This window comes from Haliaeetus albicilla, chromosome 22, assembly GCF_947461875.1.
Source record: "Haliaeetus albicilla chromosome 22, bHalAlb1.1, whole genome shotgun sequence".
In the NCBI taxonomy this organism is placed as follows: domain Eukaryota; kingdom Metazoa; phylum Chordata; class Aves; order Accipitriformes; family Accipitridae; genus Haliaeetus; species Haliaeetus albicilla.
In genome coordinates this window covers 21,238,214-21,261,814 of record NC_091504.1, presented here as the reverse complement: position 1 = coordinate 21,261,814, position 23,601 = coordinate 21,238,214, and the positions used below count along the sequence as shown (strand labels likewise).

Genomic DNA, 23,601 nt, shown 5'->3' with positions numbered 1-23,601 from the left:
AAATGGAAATTGATTTTCTCAAGGATTCTTTACTGGATGAAATAAATTAAATATACATTTAGTTTTACCAGTTTAAAAACCTCTTTGTTAAAATAAGAACAGTGATATAGAGACACATTCTAATAAATTAAAGCAAGATAAATTATATCCAGCAGCTTGCTGAATACCTGAACTTATGAGGTTTTTTTAAAATCTGGAGAATACAATAGGGGCCTCACAGGAAGATAGCCTGCGGATGTCACTGAAGCACTTTGACTAGCTATAGATTATTTTAGCTTTGATGATGTAACCATGTGTCTGGGCTCTTTTTTCCTCCTTTGCTTTATGCTTTTAATTTGATAGGATTCTTCTTGTGAATTTGAGTTGGAGTCGGTTTGGTTTAGGTCCATAGTCCCAAGTATGACCTTAGAAATAAGATGGTCAACCTCCAAATGCTACACAGTTTCTACTCAGACACTTAAAGTTAATAGGTTGTTAGGACACAGATGAAACTGTTGTACTCATTTTGCTGGTATAATTTACTACATTAATGATCAAAAAAGAGTGAAAAAAACAGAGTAAAAATGTTAATTTCAAGCACCATTACAGAAATACAATACAATAAAATAAAAAATCAGATAAATGTTCATTTGCTGTAAACCAATGGCTGTTAAGAGCCCATTGCCCTAAAGCAAGTTATGCTTGTAGCAGCAGAAGACCTAGGTCACTATCATTTGTGAAATGCAGATTACTTATTGGGGATTTTTGTTAATGTTTTAATAGAAAAAGGGGGTGATTTAGATAGTGTTTCTTCAATAATGAAGAGTCGTCATTGTTATGGTGATTGTGTTAATACACTGCTGCCTGTTGCTTTAGTGGCTAAGGCATTCTTGAATAAATATAACAGACTAAAGTCTCAATATAACTCAACAGTCAGTGTCTTCTGCATCCCAGGCTGGTGCTGGGTAGCCAGTCCTCCAGCTCCAGTTGCTCTTGTTCATGGTCCTACTTATGGAGCTCTCCCTTTCAGCCCCTGCCTTTGTTAGCAAATGGGATTTACACTGTGCTTGAAGGGCACTGGTAAGCCCTGGTATAACACATGTCCATTGACTGACTCCGCCTGTTTGCTGGCAGAGCTGATTCTCTAGCTGAAGATGAAGAGTCACGTATTCTGGTTTACTTGTTACTGGTTCAAATGTTGTTGCATCATTTACCTATCACGGTAACGGAACTCTTTCCCAAAGACCAAAATTGAACTGCAATCCCTGATGAAGTTCACGTGTATAAAAAATTTACTGTACTCAGGTGACCACAGTAGATCCTTCTGTAGCTGCTTCCCTCTGATGAAAATTATATATGAAGTAGAAAGTAAGCGATACCAAATATATGCATCATTCAGGGTTAAAACCGAGTAGCATTTGTTGAAACATGGGTCCTTTGAGAAGATTTCAGTCTCTGCAGCATTAGTCAACTCAAAATAGGCATCAGAGCTGTTTCTCTGGTAAGAATTGGAAGGCACCTTAACTGTTCAAATTTGTTTAAAAACTCAGGTATGACAAGCTTGCTCAGGTTAAAGCGGCTGTGCATATTTACATCTCAGTCTGGATCTGAGCCTTGTTAATCGTTTGGTTTGCATTACTTATATCTAAAAAATCAGTCAGAAAATTTTTTTAAAACTAGCTCTTGAGTACTGAAGGTATAGTAGGAAAAATGTAATTTGGAGTATATATTTTTTTCAAATAAAATAACTTCTCTGGTACTCTTTTGCATAACAAACAGGCCTACTGACACTTCTGATATACTTCATGCATTCTGACATTTTTACATTTTCAGCCAGATAAACATGCAGTACACAGCAGAAGTGATTGTATTAGCTGCTTAGTTTCTGCACTGCCTATTGTATTAAATAATGGCTTAGAAAAATAAAATAAATCCAGTTCATGCATAAAGATGATTGGAGTGGAATAATAATTATGTGCATAAGTTCAGACCTTGAGTGTAGTACCTTATGGGAGAAGCCAGACTCCATGTGCAGTAAACTCATGCTCCTATCCTATTGAACACAAGGGAAATTTAGATCTGGAGTCTGAGTGTGCTGTATCAAGTCCTGTCCTTGGAGGTGTGGACCCAGGCATTTCTTGCTGAGGGATTCAAGTGAGCTCAACTGTTCTTCCATGAACACTTCCACAATGAAGGCTGTGCAGAAGTTTCTCTCACGATGAATTAGAGCAGATGATCTGCTTCCTCCACTCTCCTTACATCTTAACTTACCAGATACTCATTGCTGTGGATGTCCATGCATAAAGCACCCCATTGCATAGCAGAAAAGCCCCACTCACCGTGCAGCATTTGTACTCATGTCAGCAAGGAATAAATTTTTCTAAGTCCTTTTTATGCAAGATTGAGTACACTTTGCAGATTGTAGGGCTACATGTGCAAATATCCACTCTGGGGAGAAGTGCACTTGTAATTGGTAATTTGCCCAGGTATCTAGGAGCTATTTGTGCTGGGAAACATCACGCATGATAGCAACTTTTTTTCAGAATTAGAGGGTATGGTACCTAATTTTGCATCCTGTCATTTTTATAGGTGTTTTTGCTGTGGTAAGGTAGCAAGATTAAATCTACTAATTTCTCTGTTGCACTTGGAATGCAAGTAAGGGTACACTACAGTTTCATAGACAGGGAAACTACCAGAAAAATGCAGTAACTTGGGTCTACAAACCTCTCCACTTCCAGTGTTGTGAAAAGCATAGGAATGGAACAGGTCAGTGTAGCATAGTATAGAACAGAACAGAATAGAAGCAAAGCCTTTGCTTTCTTACCTGTTCGCATCCATTTTAGCTTCTGAGAATACATTTCCTCTTTAAATGGCAGGAAAAAATAGCGCAGAGAAGCTCATAGAAACCTTAGGAAAGATTTAAAATATTCCATCTGTGAAACTGTTTGTGATTAAAATATTGACATGTAATCAATAAACCTATGAAATTTTACCAAAGATAACTCTGTAGTAGTTGCAAAATTTTGTAGGATAATGAATATTGGAATAGTATGAATTAATTTAATCATAGTACTTAAAATACATGCATAGAGTTTGGAATTTTTTTGGCAGAATAGTAAGAAAAGACACTTAAGAGAGATGAGCATTCTTCTTTCTCATGGTTCTCACATAAGTTTGTGCTTTCCAACTTTCTAGGGCATTCTTCCAGTAAAGAAAGCCCAATGAGCTCTTTCTGTTATAGGAGTCATTGCTGTCAGGGACTGAGCTGTAAAGAGAAACGTGGTGTTGTAATGAAATGAATGGAAGTGGAAGGGTCCAAGATTATTCCAGGATTTTATTTTGCCACAGGTGCACATATATTTGTTCTAAAATAGTTTCAAATAGAGTTTTTAGGCGCATTCTGATTTTATTAATTTTGAGGAATTGTTTCAGCATTTAATATAGGAATTTGGCTATAGGTTTGCATATATTTCCACCCAGAATCTCTTTAAAAATGAGATGAAGCAAAAAAGTAGATTTTTTGACATATGGCTTTATATTGCTAGCAGTAGTTCTGAGATATGTTTATTTTTCCTCTCCTATATTTGATCACAGCTTTCTTGTGAAATATATGTGATACAGACAATGACAATAGCACAGCAATAAGGGAAGAATGTCTGATCACCACTACCATAACCCAGACCCCCAAAAGAAATCCTCACCTCATGAAACTAAAACTTTAAAAAGCAGCAGTGTTATTTATGATGTTCACAAACAAGCACTCTGGAAGTCAGGGAGCAGCTAAGATAATATCAGTCTCTCAAGGTGTAGATATTAGCCATAGCTGTATTTAAAATTATTTCTAATTGGAGTGTGATTCTGCATATTTGGTACCCTTATGCAAATGCAAAATGCAGAATGCAGATAAGGTTCTTAAAAAGAGACGTTCAGAATAGCATACACTTGGAAAACACAGAATGTGAAATCCAGAAGCAGTTGGTTGTTATTTTTCTCTATTCTGTAGGTTTTCTATTGACCCAAAGTGATCTGTTCCTCTATGAGCCTAAAGAGAAGACGCAACCTCACTAGCATTCACTAACATTTTGGAGACCTACTCTGTGTGGACTGCTGGGGTTTGTGAATTAGCAAATGCTCTAAATGAATGCAATAAAAATAAATCAGATATGCTGCATCGCAAGATGGGCTTTGTTCATTTATTTCTGACACAAATAGTTTAGTTTTAATTATTTATAATACTTCGCAGTGCATTGGTAAATGTGCTGCAACATATTTTGTAAAAGTAATGAAGTCTTTGAAATAGCAAACCACAGTACAGCTGTCACACCCGTTTGGTACGGTGGGGAGTGACCACTGTGGGCAGGGGAGAGGGAGAGGAAGGTAACGTTTGCTTTAATTTGCTTGGGGTATGGCAACAACTGCACTCACAGACTTTGTGATCTGGACATCTTGTTTCTATTCACGCTGGCAGATGGAACTGGCACATCAGGTGCAATTCAGAGCCGAGAGCCTTGTGCTGGGGATTATGCAAGTGTTTTGCTTATGAAAGGAGAGCTGCTGCTAGCCCTCCTAGCCCAAACTATGAAGCACACTCAGTGGCTGAATAAATCGGTGTCACACATGCAGATAGTAAGTAGAGAGAAGCAAGTAATACCAAGGCAGCCGAGACAGTTGTACTGCTGGTTTTTGGGGAAGACTAAACGGAGACAGCAAACACTGTCTATCGCTGGGCATACATGGGAATAAGAAGTTAGAAATTGCAAAGTCTGTACATTCTCTGGTTTCCTATTTTCAAATCATTGCCTGCTGTCTTAAGTCAGCATTGGGAAACAAATAAGGACCTGGTTTTGGAGGCACAGTTACCTTAAATAACCCCAAATCTCTTTCATATGATTTTGCATGGGAACTAAGGAATGGAATTGTCTCTTTTCATGCAAGGATGAGGAAAAGAGTAGGGCAGTTGGGGAGGAGAAAAATAATCTTAAAAAGAGGCAAGTATAATAATTTAATCTACGGTAAATACAAAATAAATGAGCAGAATTATATTTTAATCCACATTTCAATTTATACAGAGCCTGAAATTTCACTTTTGATTCTGACTCTGCTAGCTCCTATGAGTTTGTAAACACTAAAACCATTCCATTTTAATTTTCTGGGGTTTATTTTTAGTACTTTTTGTATGTTTGAAGTCATTAGCTATCTGAATAAAAAGCTAATATATGATATGACCTGCTCTGCATCCATGTGGAGGTAATGGAAGGTATCTAGTGTGGTGGAGGGATTGATACAACTTGCTTGAGGCAGTGAAAACAGTCATACAAGCACATCATGGAAGAAGTCTTATTTTTACCTTTCATGTGAGAAAACCCCTACCCCAAACGCTCTCCTTTTCTCTGGGTCTGTTGTTGCACTGATAATAAAGCGGCTAATGTCTTACCCTGGATTGGATTAAATGCTGGATTTGCACAGCTGTTTATGATGTATGTTCTTTATCCTTTCTCTCCTGCTTTTACCTTGCTGTATCACAGTATTGATATGTTCAACACTGGAAATAATGCAGAGAAATTAGTATCTTCTTTTTACCACTTTATGATATCAGAGATATCAATATAAATATGGAGATGCTATACAAAGGCAAACGAATTTAGTATGGATTTATACATATGTAAATGTTTTACTTTTCAATAGTACTTGCCACCCTTTGCTGCAGCAATCATGTTAAGCTCTGATGATTTGGGGGAAGACCAGAAATATTAATGAATAGTGCAGCTTGAGTAGGTCCTAGGATCTTAGAATTTATGGAATAAGCTTTGCAGGCTACTTTATTCTAATGTCTTTCTCATGAAGCCACTTTCCTGGATTAACATGGGATGTAAAATACAAGCCTTGATCCTGATCCTGCAGAGACTTATTAATGGCCTTAATTTTATGCACTGATACTTCAGTAGGACTGTTCACAGTATGGAAGGGTAAGAACTTACATGAGACTTTGCAGAATTGAGGTTCAGAATGCTAATTTTGTCTTAGTCTTCTTTCTTAATTATAATAGTGCACTATTTTCAGGGACAATTGCCAGCTACCTCAATTACAGATAGCTACAGAGCAGCAGGTTGTGTTTGTGCATTGATCCTACAATCTCTGACTTCACAACCCTGGTATCATCCAGTCACTGAACCTACAGACAATGCTTATTCTTATTTTCTCTTACTCTCTTTTGCACCATGACAGAATTAATTACCCTTTGCTTCTGACAATTCCAGCAGCATAGCTGGATGCTGTCTCCTCTTCCTCCTTTTCCCTTCCACAGGAGCGTTGAGTATTCATTCAAAAAAAAGAGAGGTGCTATCATACCCAAAGGTATCTCCTCCATCGAAAGTCTCACAGTGGGTTAATCTAAAACCTGTAATCAGAAAGAAGCAGTTGGCCTTGTAGTGCCCCTTCCTCTGCTGTCAGGGTCATGCCAGAAAGTTTCCTTCCTTACTGCATTACCTTCACCCCCTCACAGCATATGGAGATATTCTGAATTCAGCTAAAAAGGATGTATATGTTTTATTCTTATGAAATAAGATTTTCCCAGTGTCTATACCATGTACAGAGTCCACTACATATCCTGATACTTCTCCCTATCACCCCTCCTCTCTTCAAGGACAGCAAGTTCCTACAAGGTCTCCTGTAATGATCATGCTTTCCTCTAGGCTTGTCATAGCAGACATTGTGTTCCTGCTTCCCTATTGTAAAATTGTTGAGATTTATATAAACAAAAGTAGCTGTCCCTGGTACACTGATTCATCCAAGTGATGTAATGCTAAAATGTTACAGATAAGCCTGCAGTAGTTTTGTAGGGGTACCATGTAATGAGCCGATAAACCACACAGTTACTGCATTCTCAGATGTCATTTACTTTCTCCAGGGCAGGGAAAGCCAATATGGGGTGAGCAGTAATGGTCTCCAGCAACTATAAAAGCAAAATGAAAAGTGACACTTTTCAACTCAGCAAAAAATAAAAGTGAGCTCTCCTTCTCCACTTCTCTGAACACTTGAGTTTTAGCTTCCAGCCAGGGCTGTCAGTTTAGACTAGACTCAGCAAAGTGAAAGCCTCTGCTGAAAGCATTATATCATCATCTTAATCTTTCTCCTCACTATTTCTTTCTTGTTAATTCATCTTTACTAGGCCTTTATTTACTTACTATCATACTTGTTTTGTTTCTTATACCTAAGGCATCCACAATGGTTTCCCATATGGAAAAAAGGTTGGACCTTGATTTTAATGTAATAAGGATCAAGTTGTGCTATGTCTTAGAAGGGCACTTCTTGTTTGCCTGTAGTGAGAATGGCTGTGTCTATTCTGTAAAATTTCAAGTCCTGTTTTTTCTGCATGTGTACGTCAATATTACTGAGCTTCTTTCTCTGGGAAAAATAGTAACTGTTGAGAACCTCAGAGGAAGGGCTCATAGAAGTGTACAGTACTATTTATAGCAAATGTCTATTTCTTAGGTTTTGCTGAAAGCAGAACACTACCACTATCTTTAGAAATGTAAACTAATTTCTGGTCTGTTTCAAGAAATGAGTACAAAATCTCCCCCATGTTCTGCATATTTGTACTTTCATCACTACTGATTCTTCTACACCTGCTCACCAGCCCATTCCACCAATGCTCTGTGTCCAGGGTTTGGTTTTCTGTTCTGTCCTTTCACTTTCATCTGCTCAAGTGCAATATTCATATGATTTTTTTACTACCTCCAGATTCCATATTTAGAGCTTTCTCTTCTTCCTTGCTGTCATCTCTATGAAGCCATCAAGTACGAGTATTTCTCATGCAGGTCTTAGACCAGTGACTGCTGTATAGTTTTGGGACCAGAACAGTGTTCTGTACGTATAAAATAGTTCTAAGACAATCTCACTACCATTCCTTTTCCATTAGTTTTTTTTTGCTTCCTTGTCTATACAGAACTATGGAGAGCTATAGCTTTTGGCCAGCAGATCTTCATCTGCTGGCTACTAACTGCTTGTACATTTGTCTTTTTGCAAAGGGTTAAGTTTCTTGAAACATATGTACCCATCTTCGCTACTCTTCTCTTGTCTCCAAATCCTGCCTGTTTCCTACGTTATTACCTAGTTACTTTGCTTGTATTTCCATATACAGGCTGTGTCCAAATGTGAAACATTTGCTAAACCTTCTCTATTAAAAAATAAATTAAATGGGATTATACCCCTATACAGAGGATTACCCACCCTTTTTCTCATCCTGCATTAGATTCCAGAAAATTGCAGTCTGTCTCTTTGTTACTGTCATGTGTTGGATTAACTCTCTGTGCAGAGAACATTTATGTATGCTTACTATTACAGTAGGATATTATTTACCAAAGTTAATTTTGCTCGTACTACAGCACACTTGAAAGTAAACATGCAACTTTTAAAAGTGTATAGGGATCCTCCAGTGGGTAGTAATTTTAACTAAGTTACAAATGTTCAAGAAGTCCAGTCACACATTAAAGAGAGGACCAGAAATACTTTGCTGGGCACAGCTGGACTCAGATACAGCCATAATTAAACCACTGCTTGTTTCAGGGATCTCATGAAAGGGCATCTGCTGATGCCTGTACAGGGTTTCTGTAGTACTTTGTTTCAGTTCCAAAAGCTGGTCACAGTTCTGCCATCTCTCTTATTCGCATATCTGGCAGGCAGAACTCAAGATAACATTAGTGTAAAGGTTTCCAGCCTGTTACAAATGCAAGTCTTTTTGTTTCCTTCCCGTTTTACCCTTCCCACTCCTCTTGCCTGCACATGGTCATAGAGTCAGGCAAGGACTTCATGTTTTTCTGTAGCATTGTGCTTCCTGAAAGTGGAGCCTGAAGTGCTTCAGCTCTGCTGGACTCTAACCCCCAATCACACACATGAAAACAATTCTGTTTAATTGCCTCAGGCACCCACCTTTTTTCCTTTTTTATTTACTTACTTTTGAATTCATTCCCATATTGGAAATAATATGTACTTAATTTAAGAATGTACTATTACTGAAATCAATTTTTATATAAAAAGACAATTTCTAAAACTAAAAGCCGGAGAAAAATCAGATGCTCTGTTTCAACTACTCCGTCTGACTTTTTATGAGCACCTTGCATCTAGCACTCACCAGAGTCAGGCTCTGTAAGAACAGAATAGGACAAAGATTTCAGAGAACGCTTACTAGGAAACCAATTCCCTATGTGTCAGTAGAAGACTGATAGTTTTCTGAGTACCTTAGCTCTCAGCCTTCATGACAACCTATCATCAATTTGTTAGTCTTTCAAGACCCAAACCATAGTATTCAAACACTTGACTGTTTCCCTGGGAAGCTAGCACAGCTAGAAATGGATTACTGACCATTCTTGAAGAAAGTTTTCCATCTTGTTTGTTAAGTGGATGATGCTAAAAAAAACTTGAATCACCTGTTAGTGAGCTGTTAAATACAGTGAAAGCAAATATACTCCTATGCACACATTCATTTTTCATGATCAGAGAAATACAACAGCCTGCGGTATAAGGCATACATGACTTCTATTCAGAAGAAAGGAAGGCAACTCTCTAACAACAGGTATGTAATTAGTAAAAGGCTGTATGGTGGTATATTTTGAGAAAGACTATTTCATTGTGGATAAATCTTCAGGATTAGTGTGAGTAACAGTTAAATTCCTCAATTATATTGGAGTAGAGAAAGAGCTCAACAGATCCATGACACAATATAGAATATAGTTTGTTTCATCATGTAAGGATAAGAATTTGATGCAGTAGTTGCAAGGGGAATATGTAATTCCCTAAATCCTAATATTAAATGGTAGTTCCCTCTTTCTGTCAATATTCTTAAGATTATTGCTTCTCTGTCTCACCAGAAGTCCAATTTAGGAGTCACTGGGGTTTCTTAAAATTTAGGTCTTTCACTCACTGGAAGTTTAAGCCTAAAAGTTTCTAAGCAGTTCTTCGTATTTTGGTGAGCTAACATAGGATAAATGCATAATTTGATGTCTTTTCAGAAATAGACAATATTGTTTCTTTGTTTTATCCCAAACTTCTTAGACTCTTAAAGGATACTGTGCAGTGCTCTAAATTTTAGACAAATATATTTTTTTTCAGATTAAACTCTTATATGACGGGACTGTGTCCATCTCTATGTTCTTTCCTTCCTACATACAAAATATAACACAGGCATACTTCTGTGAATGAATGGGGGTCAGTAAGCTCAGCACTTGTGTGATTTACACAAGAGTCAGGTAATTTACACATTGAACCAGGTAATTAGTGCAATGTATCATAAAATCAGAATTCGGTTTTATTAGAGGTCATTAGCTATTTATGTAATAAATTAAAGAAATTATTACAATTGTGACAATTTGGATCTACAGACAAAACCCTAGACTTAGTCTATGTATGCTTAAATTTATTTCATTTCCATTAGTTATTTTGATATGTGGTATCTGCATTCTATTACATCAGGTGAATCAGAAGTGACTCCATGAATGACAAGTGAATTACTGTTTATTATAAAGTTTATGGCCTGTAATGTGTGTGGGTATATGAGTATTGGAATGAAGTGAAATGAAAGTCCTATATATAGATGTAAAACTATTTAATATTCTAACACAGAGTTGTCATGCAGTGAGAAACCATAGCTTTCAGAAATCTATACCATTGTTTCAAAGAGAAGTATTAAAAATTCAAAACCAGGTATTCATTTATGGATCAATAAATAGCAGTCATATAGTTTTATGGCTATGTTTAATCTCACATATGTAAAATCTTCAGTGATATATGACCACTATTTATATGCATTTTAAGAGCTCTTCTACAAGAATGCTTAGCTTCCTTCCCTTGGGAGCTACACAGTTAAAAGGAAAATGAACATGAGAGCTTGGAAGAACAAATACATCCAAAGATGAAAAAATAATTTAAAAGTAACAAGTCATAGACAAATCACACATACTGATCAAGTATAACATCAAGATTTTTATAAGCTGAAGGCTGTTGCTGTAAGCCATGCCAGCCAGTTCAGTCTAACAGGCTGTTAAAAATGACTCAAGAATTCTCCACTACCTGCTGCTTCTGCCCTCTTTTCCAGTGCTACACTGCTCCTGCTTCAGTAGGCATTCCTATCTCTTGCTTGGAACACATCATGTGTTCATAACCTGCCTCTGAAATCTCTGCTTTCAAAAACTATCATAGCTGCTTTGGCAGAATACCCGTGCATATGATGTTGGCTGAATCTTGTTCTATTTTAAAGGAACAATAAGGAGAAATAAGGCACCACAACACGGTAATAGCTCAGTCTGACCTCTGCTCTCTGATAACTTTTCCATCAAATTACTGACTTAGCCCAAGTTCCTTTTGGCAAATTCCTGTTTCATAGCCTTATCCATGTCTGCTCTGTAATGAACCAACTTATGTTCCTGCAGTGGTTTCTTTGCAAGAGAGGAGGTGTGTTTCCTTAAGGATGGGTTCAACTTCCAACTTTGGGAAGATACAGTTTCTGTTCTCTGGCAGAGATGGATTGTTGGTTTGACTCAATATAGTAATTCCTGCTTTTATAACATTTACTTATGATATGCTCACGTGGGGTTTCATGTTCCAGTTTTGACACATCTCATTTATATAACAGTTTCAAGTTCAAAGATGTCACGATTCTCTTTACAGATGAGGAAAGTGAAGCACTCTTAGATTATGTGAATCACAGAGGATGTCTGTATTTTAAAAGTCCTTAACTTTCAGGTCTGTGCTGCGTTCACTGGATATTTAAGCTATGGAAAATGTTCCCTTACCATTCAAGCCATGTGGATTAATATATAAGTCTTGTTTTAGATATTGCATCACTTATTAATTAACCCTAATATTATTTTTTCTGTGAGGTATATTGTGTCTTTGAGCATAGCACTTAGCAGAAGTTTTCCTCCTTCTGACCTTCTAAAGAATCTGTACTGAATAAAAAGGGAGAAAATGTTGAAGAATGCAAGCCATTAAAACTCTGCAGTTGTTTTCAATTTGTCTCAATTAAAAATATGCATACATTTTTAATTAGAATAAATGTTGACCTATAAAGACGACAAGAAACCTTCCAATTAAAACAAGCAAGAATAAGTAACTTGCCTCTTCTTGCATCTACTAAATTACAGGTTTGATAGATTATCATTCAGATTCCAGATATGTTAAATCCTTCACAGTCTAATAATCAAAATACATATTGACAATGCTACTATTGTATAAGTAGGGAAAGATGACCTTGAGTTTTAAGCAAAAAATGAGATATGGGACTGATTAATTTGTTTAGAAAATTTTTTAACAAAAGCGTTGAACTAAGATTATTTTTTTCACTATATTTTCTAGTGACAATGATCTGAACTCTGTTGAAGTTTTTTTGCAATAACAGTGATTAGATTCCACCCTGTCCCCCTTAATTATAACAATAAATGTTATTTTATAAGTGTTTGCCTTGATTTATTAACTTTTGCCAGTTTTTTTTTAAATAGTCCATAAGATTTTTTTTTTAAATTAAACTATGTGAAAAAACTGTATTTTTGTCAATTTTAAGGGGGAATAAATATTCCTTCCTTATGTCCCCAATACTTCATCTCATCATCTGTTGAGTATGGATATGAATACCTAACTCATTGATTGCTGTGTCTAAGAATTATTTGTCTGGGAAGTTTAAAGATCCTTGGATTTTAAGCCCTATGGACATATAATGAAGAGCATAAGGAACAGCGTAAGGACCTGAGCTATGGCTCATACCCAGTTTTGATGAATATGTGCAATGAAAAGAGAATGGTTTGAGTAATCACTAAATTAACTCTGACTTTTCTAGAAAGAGCATCACAGGGTCTGGAGCTTCCTTCCCTTTGGCCCCAAGAAGAGGCAGAATAGATGTGGATTCTTTGCTTCAGTGAAGGCCAGATCTTTTGGCAAGGCGTTATCCACTGTGCTGGGGTTGTGAACCCAGCTCCTGGAATGGATTTGAACCTAACTTTTCCATAAAAAGGAGGGCTGAATATACTAACAGCTGACACAGACAGATAAATCCCATAATACTGTCAAACTCGACAGAAACTGTCCATTTTGTGCAAAAATACGTAAGCCCCAACACTGTCAAATGAAAGAGAGAATTTCATACTCTCTGTTCCCCACTGATATATGATTGGCTGTCATCTTATTTCATAGTTCAGGCAATTGAAACACTGTTTAAATGTGTATCATAAACCTATAGATGAGAACATTTCCCTACTGGATTTAAACTATTACCCCCAAAGGTGTTAAAGAAACCCTGCTGTGTGACGCTTTTTAAGATCAAGGGGCATTTTTGATGTTAATGCCTAGAAAAGGCAGATGAACACTAACAGCTGCTTATCCACAGGCTGGTGAATTGAATAGGGAAATACTTCTGTTCTGGAAGTCAGGTCTCCAGAGAAAAATGATAAATTATGAGCATCTATAAGTAAGAGTGATAGTCTCTAAGGATAGTTGAGCAAGGCTGATAATATAAAATATGTAAAACGTGGAAAATATTTAATACTTCTGTTTCTTTGCTCTAAAGAGTTGGAGGGGTTGTGTTAACAATATATACGGTGCTACCGTGCTCAGGCGTGCAGGAGAAAGGCAATATATTAATTCTCAAATCACTAGTTTGTGAAATGCGTTTCTGGTATCGAGGGATTTTCAGGACTGTTACATTGATAAGGAGTCAAGGGCAGTCTCCTCATGGGCTGGGATGGCTCTCTTGGGAGAAGAAAGAAATAGAAGAAAAGGAACAGCAGACTAAGAGCTGGACAGTTTAGTGTTTCTTTGCTTCCAAATGCTGATTTTTATTTTTATTTTTTTTCAGCTCTTCAGTCTGCAACTATTTAAAGCTATCCAGCAGCTTCATTTCTGAGTTATCAGCACCCTCCTGAGTGCTGATGAATCAAGTTTGTAAAAAGGCATTCTATAGGAAGTCATGGTGTACAAGGAGAACCTTCCACAGGATAAACAAATTTTACATCATTCCTGTGGGACAGACAGAAAGAGAAGCTTTCCCTATAGACCTCAATAACAATGTTATGGTATGAAAGTCACTATGAGCAGAATACTTAAGAGGCCAGCAACAACACGGAGGAATATCTAAGATTCCAGGTCTTTTCCACTGTTAGATTACCCTAATAGAATAATAGAATAACCTTGAAATTTTGCTGGCTTTTTTATGCAAGGATCCCAAAGTAAAAGCCTGGAGGAAAGGAAGGTGCAACACCATCAAAAGGCTTAAGATGCACTTGTTATTCAGGTTTTACCATCAGGGCTCAGATCATGCAGAATTAGAACAATTGGAAGGAACTAAATATGCTCTCCTTTTCTGAAATCTCTTTGAAACAGGGAGACAGCTAACATACCAGGTGTGTCCTGCCAGGTGACTTTCATGTGAGGGGAGTTCCTTTGCAGGCAGAGGTGCAATTTATTGCTTCCTGTACCAGGTTTAATGAAAGAAGACTGAGAAGCCATAACAAAAAAAAAAAAAAAAAAAAAAAAAAGTATTGTTACCCCCTAACTGGGCAGCTAGCTAAACTGAAAGTTCCAGTGGATTTTTTTGGTTATAAAAAAAAAAAAAATAGATGACAGAGACAGCTATGTCTTTGACGCGATTTGGTTTTCTTACCAAAAAAAAGGAAAATTTCCTGCTTCCCTGAGTGGATTTTCTTGAATTTTCTGGTTGCCTAACAGAACATAATTATTTTCTACACTTACATTGTGTGAAACACATCACTTCAGTCTACCAGCCTCAAGGAACTGTAACCTCAACCATAATATTTTTATAACTTGAGACATTTATAGCTTGAGAGAATTTTTTAAAACTGAAAACTGGGATTAAGATTGTAAATTCTTATAAAAGAAAGTTGATACTCAGTTACGTGTGGCTTTGTGATTGATGACTGGATCCTGCTCAGCTAATCTCAGTTTGCCAGTAAAGTCTTTATGATTAGGAGAATTTTAGGTCCTTTGAGTTTCAGTGCTAGATTCCTTAAAGCTGCTCAGGCTTCACTGGATAATTGCTGCATCTCTAGGGCGTCACGTTAGGGCCAGGGAAACGTGGGATCTTCTTTAAAACAGTTATTGTACTTTTTGAAAGCTTTTTGTAATCTACAACATTAAGCAAAACAAAAGCAGAAACAGGAACAAATTATATCTAACATCTTGCTTGGCTCTGGAGGGCAGTTTTCTAGTCCACTGTCTGATATCCTATTTGCTGATGAAATTAGGGATAGGAGGAGAAAGCTATAATGAGACTTGGTGAGTTTTGACTTGATTTTCTAGCCTGTTTTTCCTTTCAGGTTAGGAACCATGTGTGGAAGATCTGTGGTTTTTAAATCGAAGTGAAGCCACAAAGCCTCCTGCCAGCAGAGTTCATTTCTCTGGTTGTGCTTAAAATGGTTCCTCTGTTGCACGCATGAATCAGCTTCCTCTGTGAAAGCAGTAGAAAGCTTGGCTCAAAAATAACTTATGTTGGTTTTGATGGAATAATTGTAGGCCACGATTCTTACAGCTATATTTCACAGCTTTTCTCCGAGGTTTCGCTGGCTTTCCCCCAGTCAGAAACTGCAGAACCTCACCATGCAGTTGTCACATGGATAGATTTTTGGCTGCTCAAAGCAGGAAGCTTTCCTGCACCTTGTCACATGCAGCTCGCAAGTTTGTTCAAAGGCAAATTTTGGTAAAATTGCACAAGAATATAAGTAGCACATAATAGTATAGTCCTCGCTGGAAAAAAAATTGGTAGCGGTGTAGCATGTTCTGCTGTTGCTCAGTGGGAGACAGAAATTCCCTGCCTGCCTTAGTCTTTGTGCTCTTGATTTAGAGAACTGGAATCCCTTCCAGTGTCATTTTTATGGCTAAACTTAGGCCCTCACCAGTCCAGGTACAGGTGCAAACACTTGAAATTAGAGGAACAGTAAGGGAGAATTAGAGCAGAGCCGCCCCACGCATTTTGCTGCCTCGAATATATTCTGCTCCCTCATGATTTTCACGGGGTTCAGGTTTTCAGTTTGGTAAGAACGCTTTTGAGTGTTATTGTAATGACACTTTGAGCCATGTATTTTCTCCCTTATATTTCTTCTTTTCACTTAATCATCTCACTTCCTCCATTCTGTTGTCTTTGACGCTGCTGTATCCTTTGATAGTTTTTCCACTGTACTTTTATACTTACTTTCCATTTGTTGTGTTTTCCTTTATTCTCTAACAACTATTTTTTCCTTTCCCATTCTCTCACTCCATTGCTATCATCATGCTTTTTCCCTTCCTGCATTCCTAAATTACCTATCATAGGTCACTTATGCTTATTATTCCTGGTGTTTCTGCTATTATTTCTGTTAGTTCCTCTCATCAGATAAAACCATACTCATGCACTTATTCACATAGTTGCTTTTCTCTATCGAAGGTCACCCTCGCAAACATGCATCCCTATTAGACATGTGTAACTCTTCCTTCAAAGGGTCTTTCCTCTGATTCTCACATACTCAGGATCTATTGCTCACTCCAGTGAGGCTTCACTTGTGTGTGTCTACCCAGTGCAAAGGGGAAAGCCTGGGGAGAGTGGGAGCACAGCGATACCTGTGCCTTTACTTTCCCCTGGAGGTCTTATAGGCAATAGCAGAACAAGAACCAGCACATCACGCGAGTGATTGAAGTTAGGGATCCCTGAGCAAGATGACAGCAGCACTGAAGGACGTTGCTAGCAGGGATGGTGACTCCTGGTCCTGCAGGACTGGAAGAACAGTAAGGGAAAGGACTGGGTGTCTGACTTTGCTCTCGTTGGCTTGCCTGTGGAGGGACGCTCTTAGTTGCAGCCTAGCAGGTAAAAGTCCTTAGTGAGACCCACCAACAGTTGGATTTGCATGTGTGGCCTTAAGCCTGGAGTCCAGCATTAAAGCAATACAAGATACTGCAGCTTCTTTATGTCAGCAGAGACTCCCTTTGGAAAATACATTGTTTAAAGTATCATTCAACTGTAAAGTAATCTAATGCCTGCATAAAGTAAACCTCATTGACTACCTTTTTAGCAAAAGCAGTTATTAATAAAATAGATGCTTTCTTGAAAAGCCTTTGAAACCTTGGGAAAACCCAGAACTCCTGCTGCCTGGAACTGTTCTTGAAACTGTTTTGTTCAGTCCATCCGTTCCTTTTTCTTTCCTACCTGCTTTCTAGCCAGCATGTGCACTGAGAAGCAAGGGCTGATGCTGTGTGGTTGGACAGGCACAGCACCACTAAGGTTTCCCTTTTGCCTGAGGGAAACGTGGACTAAAAGTCTGGAGAACTAGAAATGAGACGGTGGAGACAGCCTACTTTTTCATCTGAGCCAGTCATTTATGCTGCTGCTGAGTCTGCCCACTGTTCTTCCTGGGGAAGGGGCAAAAGTGCCTCTTTATTTGCTTACATTGATACTTCAGGGCTCTGCTGTCACCTGCATGCAGAGTCATTTGCAAACAGACTGTATCGCTGGGGAGCAGAAATGTGTTTTTTTTTAAACCCTAAGCAGATTTATAGTCTGGTTTCCTGTCAGATCTTTGCATTTTCCTTCTCCGCCCCTCCCAGCCTCTGACACACTTTTTCTTACTTTCCGTGTCGCTCTTTGTTCATGCTGATGCCAGTGCACTTGCTTCCTTCATTCCCGATTCTCCGTAAACTTTTGGCACTTTAGGGGCCAGAGGGTGTTTTGCTCCTTGTGTTTCCTTTACTTTTCGACAGCTGCAGAGCACAAATAACCTCTCCAAGACTCCTGGAGAGACGCTGACAGTTGCATGGAGGCGATGTAGAGAGGTTCAGCCTGAAGCAAGACAGCCCGGTCACTCATGAGCACCCAAGGTAAGGAAAGCAGCTGTCAGATCAGCTCCACCTCACTGCCAGCTAGGACAGCACTTGACTCTAATCACTACAAGTCCCACTTTCACCTTTAACCTTTTTTGTGTTCATTTTCAAGAGTATGTTTCTTTGAAAATGATTGCATTCGCGCCTTCCTTGCCCTCCACAGGTCTCCTTGTACTTTGCATGCACAGATACTTGGAGCTCGGGGTTCAGTGAGGTAAACAGGCTGTAGCTGGAGGTGCAAACGTGTTCTTAGAAAAGAAAGTGTGCACTGGGAAGGAGAGTTGAAGTGGAGGTCTAGAGAGGGGAGATGATAGGACTGATCATGAGCACTGATCTCCAGGGAATTTCTGGTTCTACCCATAGTCTGTTGTGCCCTAGCCTTTACTTTAAATCTCTTCACTGGGGATTTATGCTTTCTGTTAACTAATAAAATCTTTCCTCTTTGTTTTTCTTTTTTTTCTGTCTTAGTTTGTCCTTCTCACTTCCTTTATTCTTTTCTCAACCCTAATGCATCTCTTATTATCTTTTTCACCATCTTTTTGTGCCTGTTTTTCATCAAGCGTATTTTCTGTGACAAACATTTCCTTTGTTCATTCCCTTCCTTTCCCTCCACCTTCTCTTTCTTGCCTGTGCAATAGGCTGTACATCCTCCCCCATGTTCTAAATCTTTCTCTCCTTTCCCTCTGTCAGTTCCTTCTCTGTCTTGTGTTCTGCTTTCCCATTGCTCGTCTAGCTTCTCACATGCACTCCTACTGCGTACTCCATCTGCTTTCTCCTATACACAGCATACATTGCTGCCTCGCACAGCTAATTTTGCACACACAGTGGTGTTGCCTCTCCACTGGATTGGCCTTGCACACACATTCTGCTTTCTTCTCTGCCCCTTTCATGTACATGTGCAGGATTTGCATATTTGGAGGTTTGGGGATGCATCCCAAAATACAAGACCTTTATACTTGCACAGCTTCCTTCCAATTCTCAGACTCATATCTAGTCATTCACAACAAATAACTGCTATCATCCTGTCTCTCTGTTTCTTTCTGTCTCACAAACAGAATTTTCTAACACCTGTAACACACCACAGCTTCCTCTCCACTCACAGACAGCCTACCCTGACTTTGTATATTCTGTCCCTTCTCTTTCTATCATCCCACTCCTTCCTAAATCCTTACCGCAACTCTCAGCCAGGTTTCTCTATCTGTTTTTATCTTGATGTTGCATTCATATTGGGAGGAACTACTGATGCAGATGGTCTTACTCTCTGCTGTCTTAGCATCCCCACTGAGTACCTGTAGGGGAACTGGAGGAAGTATTGCAGTTGCTCAGCTCCTCTTTCCTTTGCAGAAGATGCAGGCTGCAGCAGTGCTTAGTGATGGGACTGAAAGTAGATGAAAAAACGGGAGAGCACAATTCAAAATGTCTCTGGAAAACTGTAAAAATAGTTCTAGTTGATCATAAGCCTTTTTACTAAACTTAATAAAGTTTTAAATTTCCTGCCCCATAGCAGAACTTCTAGTCTGACACTGGTGTTTGTCCTGTTGATTCCCCTGGGATTCCCAGTCTCAGAGGTAGAGGTTCTCAACTGTGATGCTGCAGTGGGAGTAACTTTGCTCCTGGGATGTGGAAATGGGTCATTTCTTTTATACCAGATATATTGGTGAGTCACCAAGATCAGGCATGGCTAAAAACTGCATCCAAGGACAATATCTGGTATTATTCCTTGCTTAAGTTTGTAAGCTTTGAACCAGATATGATAAATAAGTACATTTCTTTGATGAAGCCTTTTAGCCTCACCTTCTTAAGCAGGACAATTGAGACTGAAGGTTTATTTCTAGGGATGTTCTGATGTGGGCTTTTGAATAAGGATCACTTATTAAACTCAGCTGAATTAATAAGAGAATTATTTTGTGGGAGAATTCTCTTAGTGATCTGTTCTGCTCTCTCAAATTGTCCATCTCCTTATGAGTGAAAGGAGCTTAAGTTTTATGTTTGCAATTATAATATATCCTTTCTGATTCAGAGCTAGCAAACTGTGGCCTTTGAGCTGTGAGCATTCTCTTCTGAATACAGAAGCAGGTACATTAAAATATCTTTGTCTTTCGGATCTTGCAAAAAGTCCACAAGCCTAGAACAATAACATACGAGATGTTAATTTTATCCATACAGGTCTAATATGACTCTGTCTTAGTCTGTTACAACTCATCTTGTGATGTGAAAAGTACTTGTGTTCCTTTTAGTCATTCTGCAAAACTTGTATGATGATTTTGTGCTTTGTTTTTTTCAGTATTCTATGCCCCCATTACTGGTTCTTTTTGTAAGGCCTTGATGTCTCCCAGAAATAAATTGGCTCAGACACCATCTCTTCTCTCTCTCTCCCTCCCTCCCTCCTTTTTCTTTTTCATCATGGTAGTTTGCTGTCTGTTGAGTTAAAAATGGGCATTGTCAAAGTTGGGTTGCGACAGTTGTAATGGGACCTGGAGCCAGAAATTCTTTTTTTTGTGTGTGTGTGTGTCTAGTTTCTTGAGTCATGTGTCTGGCAGAGGAGAAATTTCAACTGGAAAGAGCCTGGAAACTTTCCATCCTCCCCAGCAAATTGGTATATTGCGGGGGCCAACCCCACAACAGAAATTCAGAACCGCTTGTTTGACTCCCTGTTCTTATGCGAAGTTACTTCCAATTAGATATAACTCTGAATTAAGAGAAAAATAAACTTTCAACATGGGTGAAATGAGAACCATCTGACTGCATGTATCTGTTAAAATTAAAGGCAATTTGAACCTTCTCTAGAAGGATGCATCCCAAATACCTGGGATATGCTGAAGAAATCTGAATGTGATATACCAAATGACCTTGGTTTATATACTGTTGCTTGGTGAAATTTTTAATCAGATATATGGAATGATCGCTCACAGAGGATATGATTTATAGAGATCCTTATTTGTCCGAATGTTATGCCTATATCATTGAGAGAGAACAAGCTACTCACTCTTTAGCAGATGTCTCAACTCTCTCTTTGATACCGAAATGCATGTTTTATGAAATACTGTTTCACTTAGATGTGGTCATTAAGGGTATGTAACTGATGGTGGAATTTGACCTATGGCAGCTCTCTTTGTCAGTAGCCTCCATAGCAATGTAAACTTAAAAGAACAAGGAATATGGGACCAGGCCTTGTGACTTTCAAGCTGGAGGGTAAAACCGTAAACCTCACCAAGTTTAGTCGAGTTTTGCCACTGATACCAGCAAGAAATTGTTTTTGTCTTGGCTGTTTTGTCACTGCTGTCTGTAGGATTTGCATTCTCAGAACACTGTCCGCTTTGCTGAGAATACAGTATCTGCAGTGAATCTGCAATTCCTTTTTCAGAACAAATGATGGGGTTTTCTCAGGTGTACATGTAATAAGATTCCCCATCTCCTCCCTTCCCCCAAACTCCCTCGTAAGTGCTGCCTTCACCCTCTAGTCTGGGTCAGTTATTTAATGGCAATGAACATTTTCAGGAAGGTAACCTTTCTGCTTGTGATTTGTTCAAGGACTCTGGAATTATAATGGTTGCTGTCAAATGTATATAATTGGTCTCTGTGGCACACATCCAACGAGTGATAAAAGCTTCTTTCTCTCTACTTCTTTGGTCAGTATTCTCTCCGTATATTACCCTCTCATTTTTCCTCCTCTCAGGCAAAAGGAGAATACAGTGCCAGTCTGTTTAAAGTGCAATTTGACAAAACAGCAGATCTGCCATGTACCCTGTTATGGTGTGTCCCAGCTGTGGGCAGTGGATTACTCCTTGGCAGGAGGTTTTCACACTGACTTTAGTTAAACACAAAGGTCTTTTCTGAACTTTGATTTTGAACACCTCTCATCCTTCGTAATCTTCTGCCAAATATTTGGGCTCTAGGCATGGTGATTGTGAGTACCTTGAATTCACATGCTTAGTGATCTACAGGGGGTACATTTAACATTTTACCAGTGGGTAAGGCCTTTGTACTTTTTTATACAAAAGGCAAACACAGAGGGGGGGTTTTCACGGCTCATAAAAGTACATTACTAATAGCACCAAAAGTTGGCAAAGTGTTGTGCATTGTCTGCTATCACTGCTGAACGTGTAGTGAAGAGAATACTCTTCTTATGTTAGTCCTGCAAAACCTATTTTATCTCCAGTGCTGGATGGGGCATTGCTTTCTAATGCTGTCTACTTCAGTGAATCTGTTTAGCAACTCAGGAGGAAAGACAAATTTGTCAAATCTCACTGGAAATCTATAAGAAGTGTCAAACGAAATGCCATAACATTCTGGTTTTGTCAAAAGGATAAATGTGTATACAGCTATGTATGTGATATTATTTGTAGTAATTGTTGCCTCAGTGAATTTGCCTGTGTAAAGTAACATTGTGTAGTATTGACGGATATGCTTGTTCTGGTCCCAGAGGCCAGTTTGGCCTTACTGAAAGATACCTGTTATTTGCCCAAGTCTGATAGTCAGCCCTGTTTTTTGTAGTTCAGGGGAGGAATACAGCTTCAGTGTAACCAATGAAAGGATTCCCACTGGCCTCCTGAGCGCTGGTTGTTTGCTGGCAAATTTTCCTCAGGTTGTAACTGAGGCGCTGAAGAGTAAATTTAACACAGGGTTTCTTTTAAAATGGGATAAGGATTTTTTTTTCCATTTGAATGCAGAAAAAGCTGTATGCTAGCAGTACATATATGGTTATCATTAGCAGTTAATGGATTGTTTCCACTTCATTTTTTACAGCTCTATATGTGTATAAACATTTCTAATCTAGCTGTGCCCATACTTGAAATCAGTGTGAGTATGCTTAATAGCTTGTTACACACATTTAATATATTTGAGCACAAAAGTACGTTCCTCCAGGGTTTGAAACACCAATAAAGAAACCTTTCAAATGTTTCCTTCTGTGAATTCTGAATCAGAATTCTGAATCCTGAGCAAACTGGGAAAGCACCCGAAGGTTGCTTCAACTCTTTTTCTAAAGATTACACCAAATATACTTCATTTCTAAGCTACAGTGCAACTGGTGATTGAATCTTTTCTCCTTGATCATGAACTGAAAGATTATCACATTTATAAGATCATTTGAAGGCTTTGGGCTTTTAACATCTCAATTAAAATACCTTTGACATTTACCATTCACTAACCAAACTCGTCTGTTGCATGAAGTCTGTGTTTAAAAGAACATTTCCTCCCTGGATGCAATTTTGCATGGATCCTCTCCAAAGTCTACTGGTGCATCCCAGTCTTTTACAAGAACAAGTCACAGTGTCTATCCAGCAGCTGCTGCCTGCATCTCTATTTCTTGGCTTCTTCTGAAATGTAGAATTATAGAATTGTTTAGGTTGGAAAAGACCCTTAAGATCATCGAGTCCAACCGTTAACCTAACACTACCAAGGCCAACACTAAACTATGTCCCTGAGCACCGCGTCAAGGTACTTGTCATTCCATATGTTTTTCGTAGTTTATAATGACGTAGTTAGTGACATCATCAAACTTATTTCACTAATGACTTGCACTGACCGAAAATACAAAATTCCATAAACTTTTTCCACCTTCTTTACTGTTGCTGAGCTGATTTTCTCCCGGTAAAAAAAGCCAAGCTTAAGATAAGACTCTTCTCTGCTACTACACTGCTAGTCTTCCTTCACAGTTCCTGCCAAAAGAAGTTAAAATAAGTCACAATATTTAATTGTTCAAGAAGATTTTGGGTGTGTTTCATCCTTCCAGTAACATATTCCTGTATTTCCAGTTACATATTTTTCAGAAAG

At 38.5% G+C, this 23,601-nt stretch overlaps 1 protein-coding gene across 2 annotated transcripts in view; it reads left to right on the top strand.

Moving 5' to 3' along the window:
- The window catches only part of CARD11 (caspase recruitment domain family member 11), a 115,690-nt gene that overhangs the window by 50,467 nt on the left and 41,622 nt on the right, over positions 1-23,601 (top strand). Inside the window, exon 1 of one of the 2 annotated variants that reach the window (XM_009921194.2) lies at positions 17,573-17,823. The exons of the other annotated variant lie outside the window; for it this stretch is intronic. Coding sequence (XP_009919496.1) covers positions 17,811-17,823 — 13 coding nt within the window. The 5' untranslated portion in view covers positions 17,573-17,810. Of the gene's footprint in view, positions 1-17,572; positions 17,824-23,601 lie in introns of those variants that run through there. 2 annotated transcript variants of the gene reach the window in all.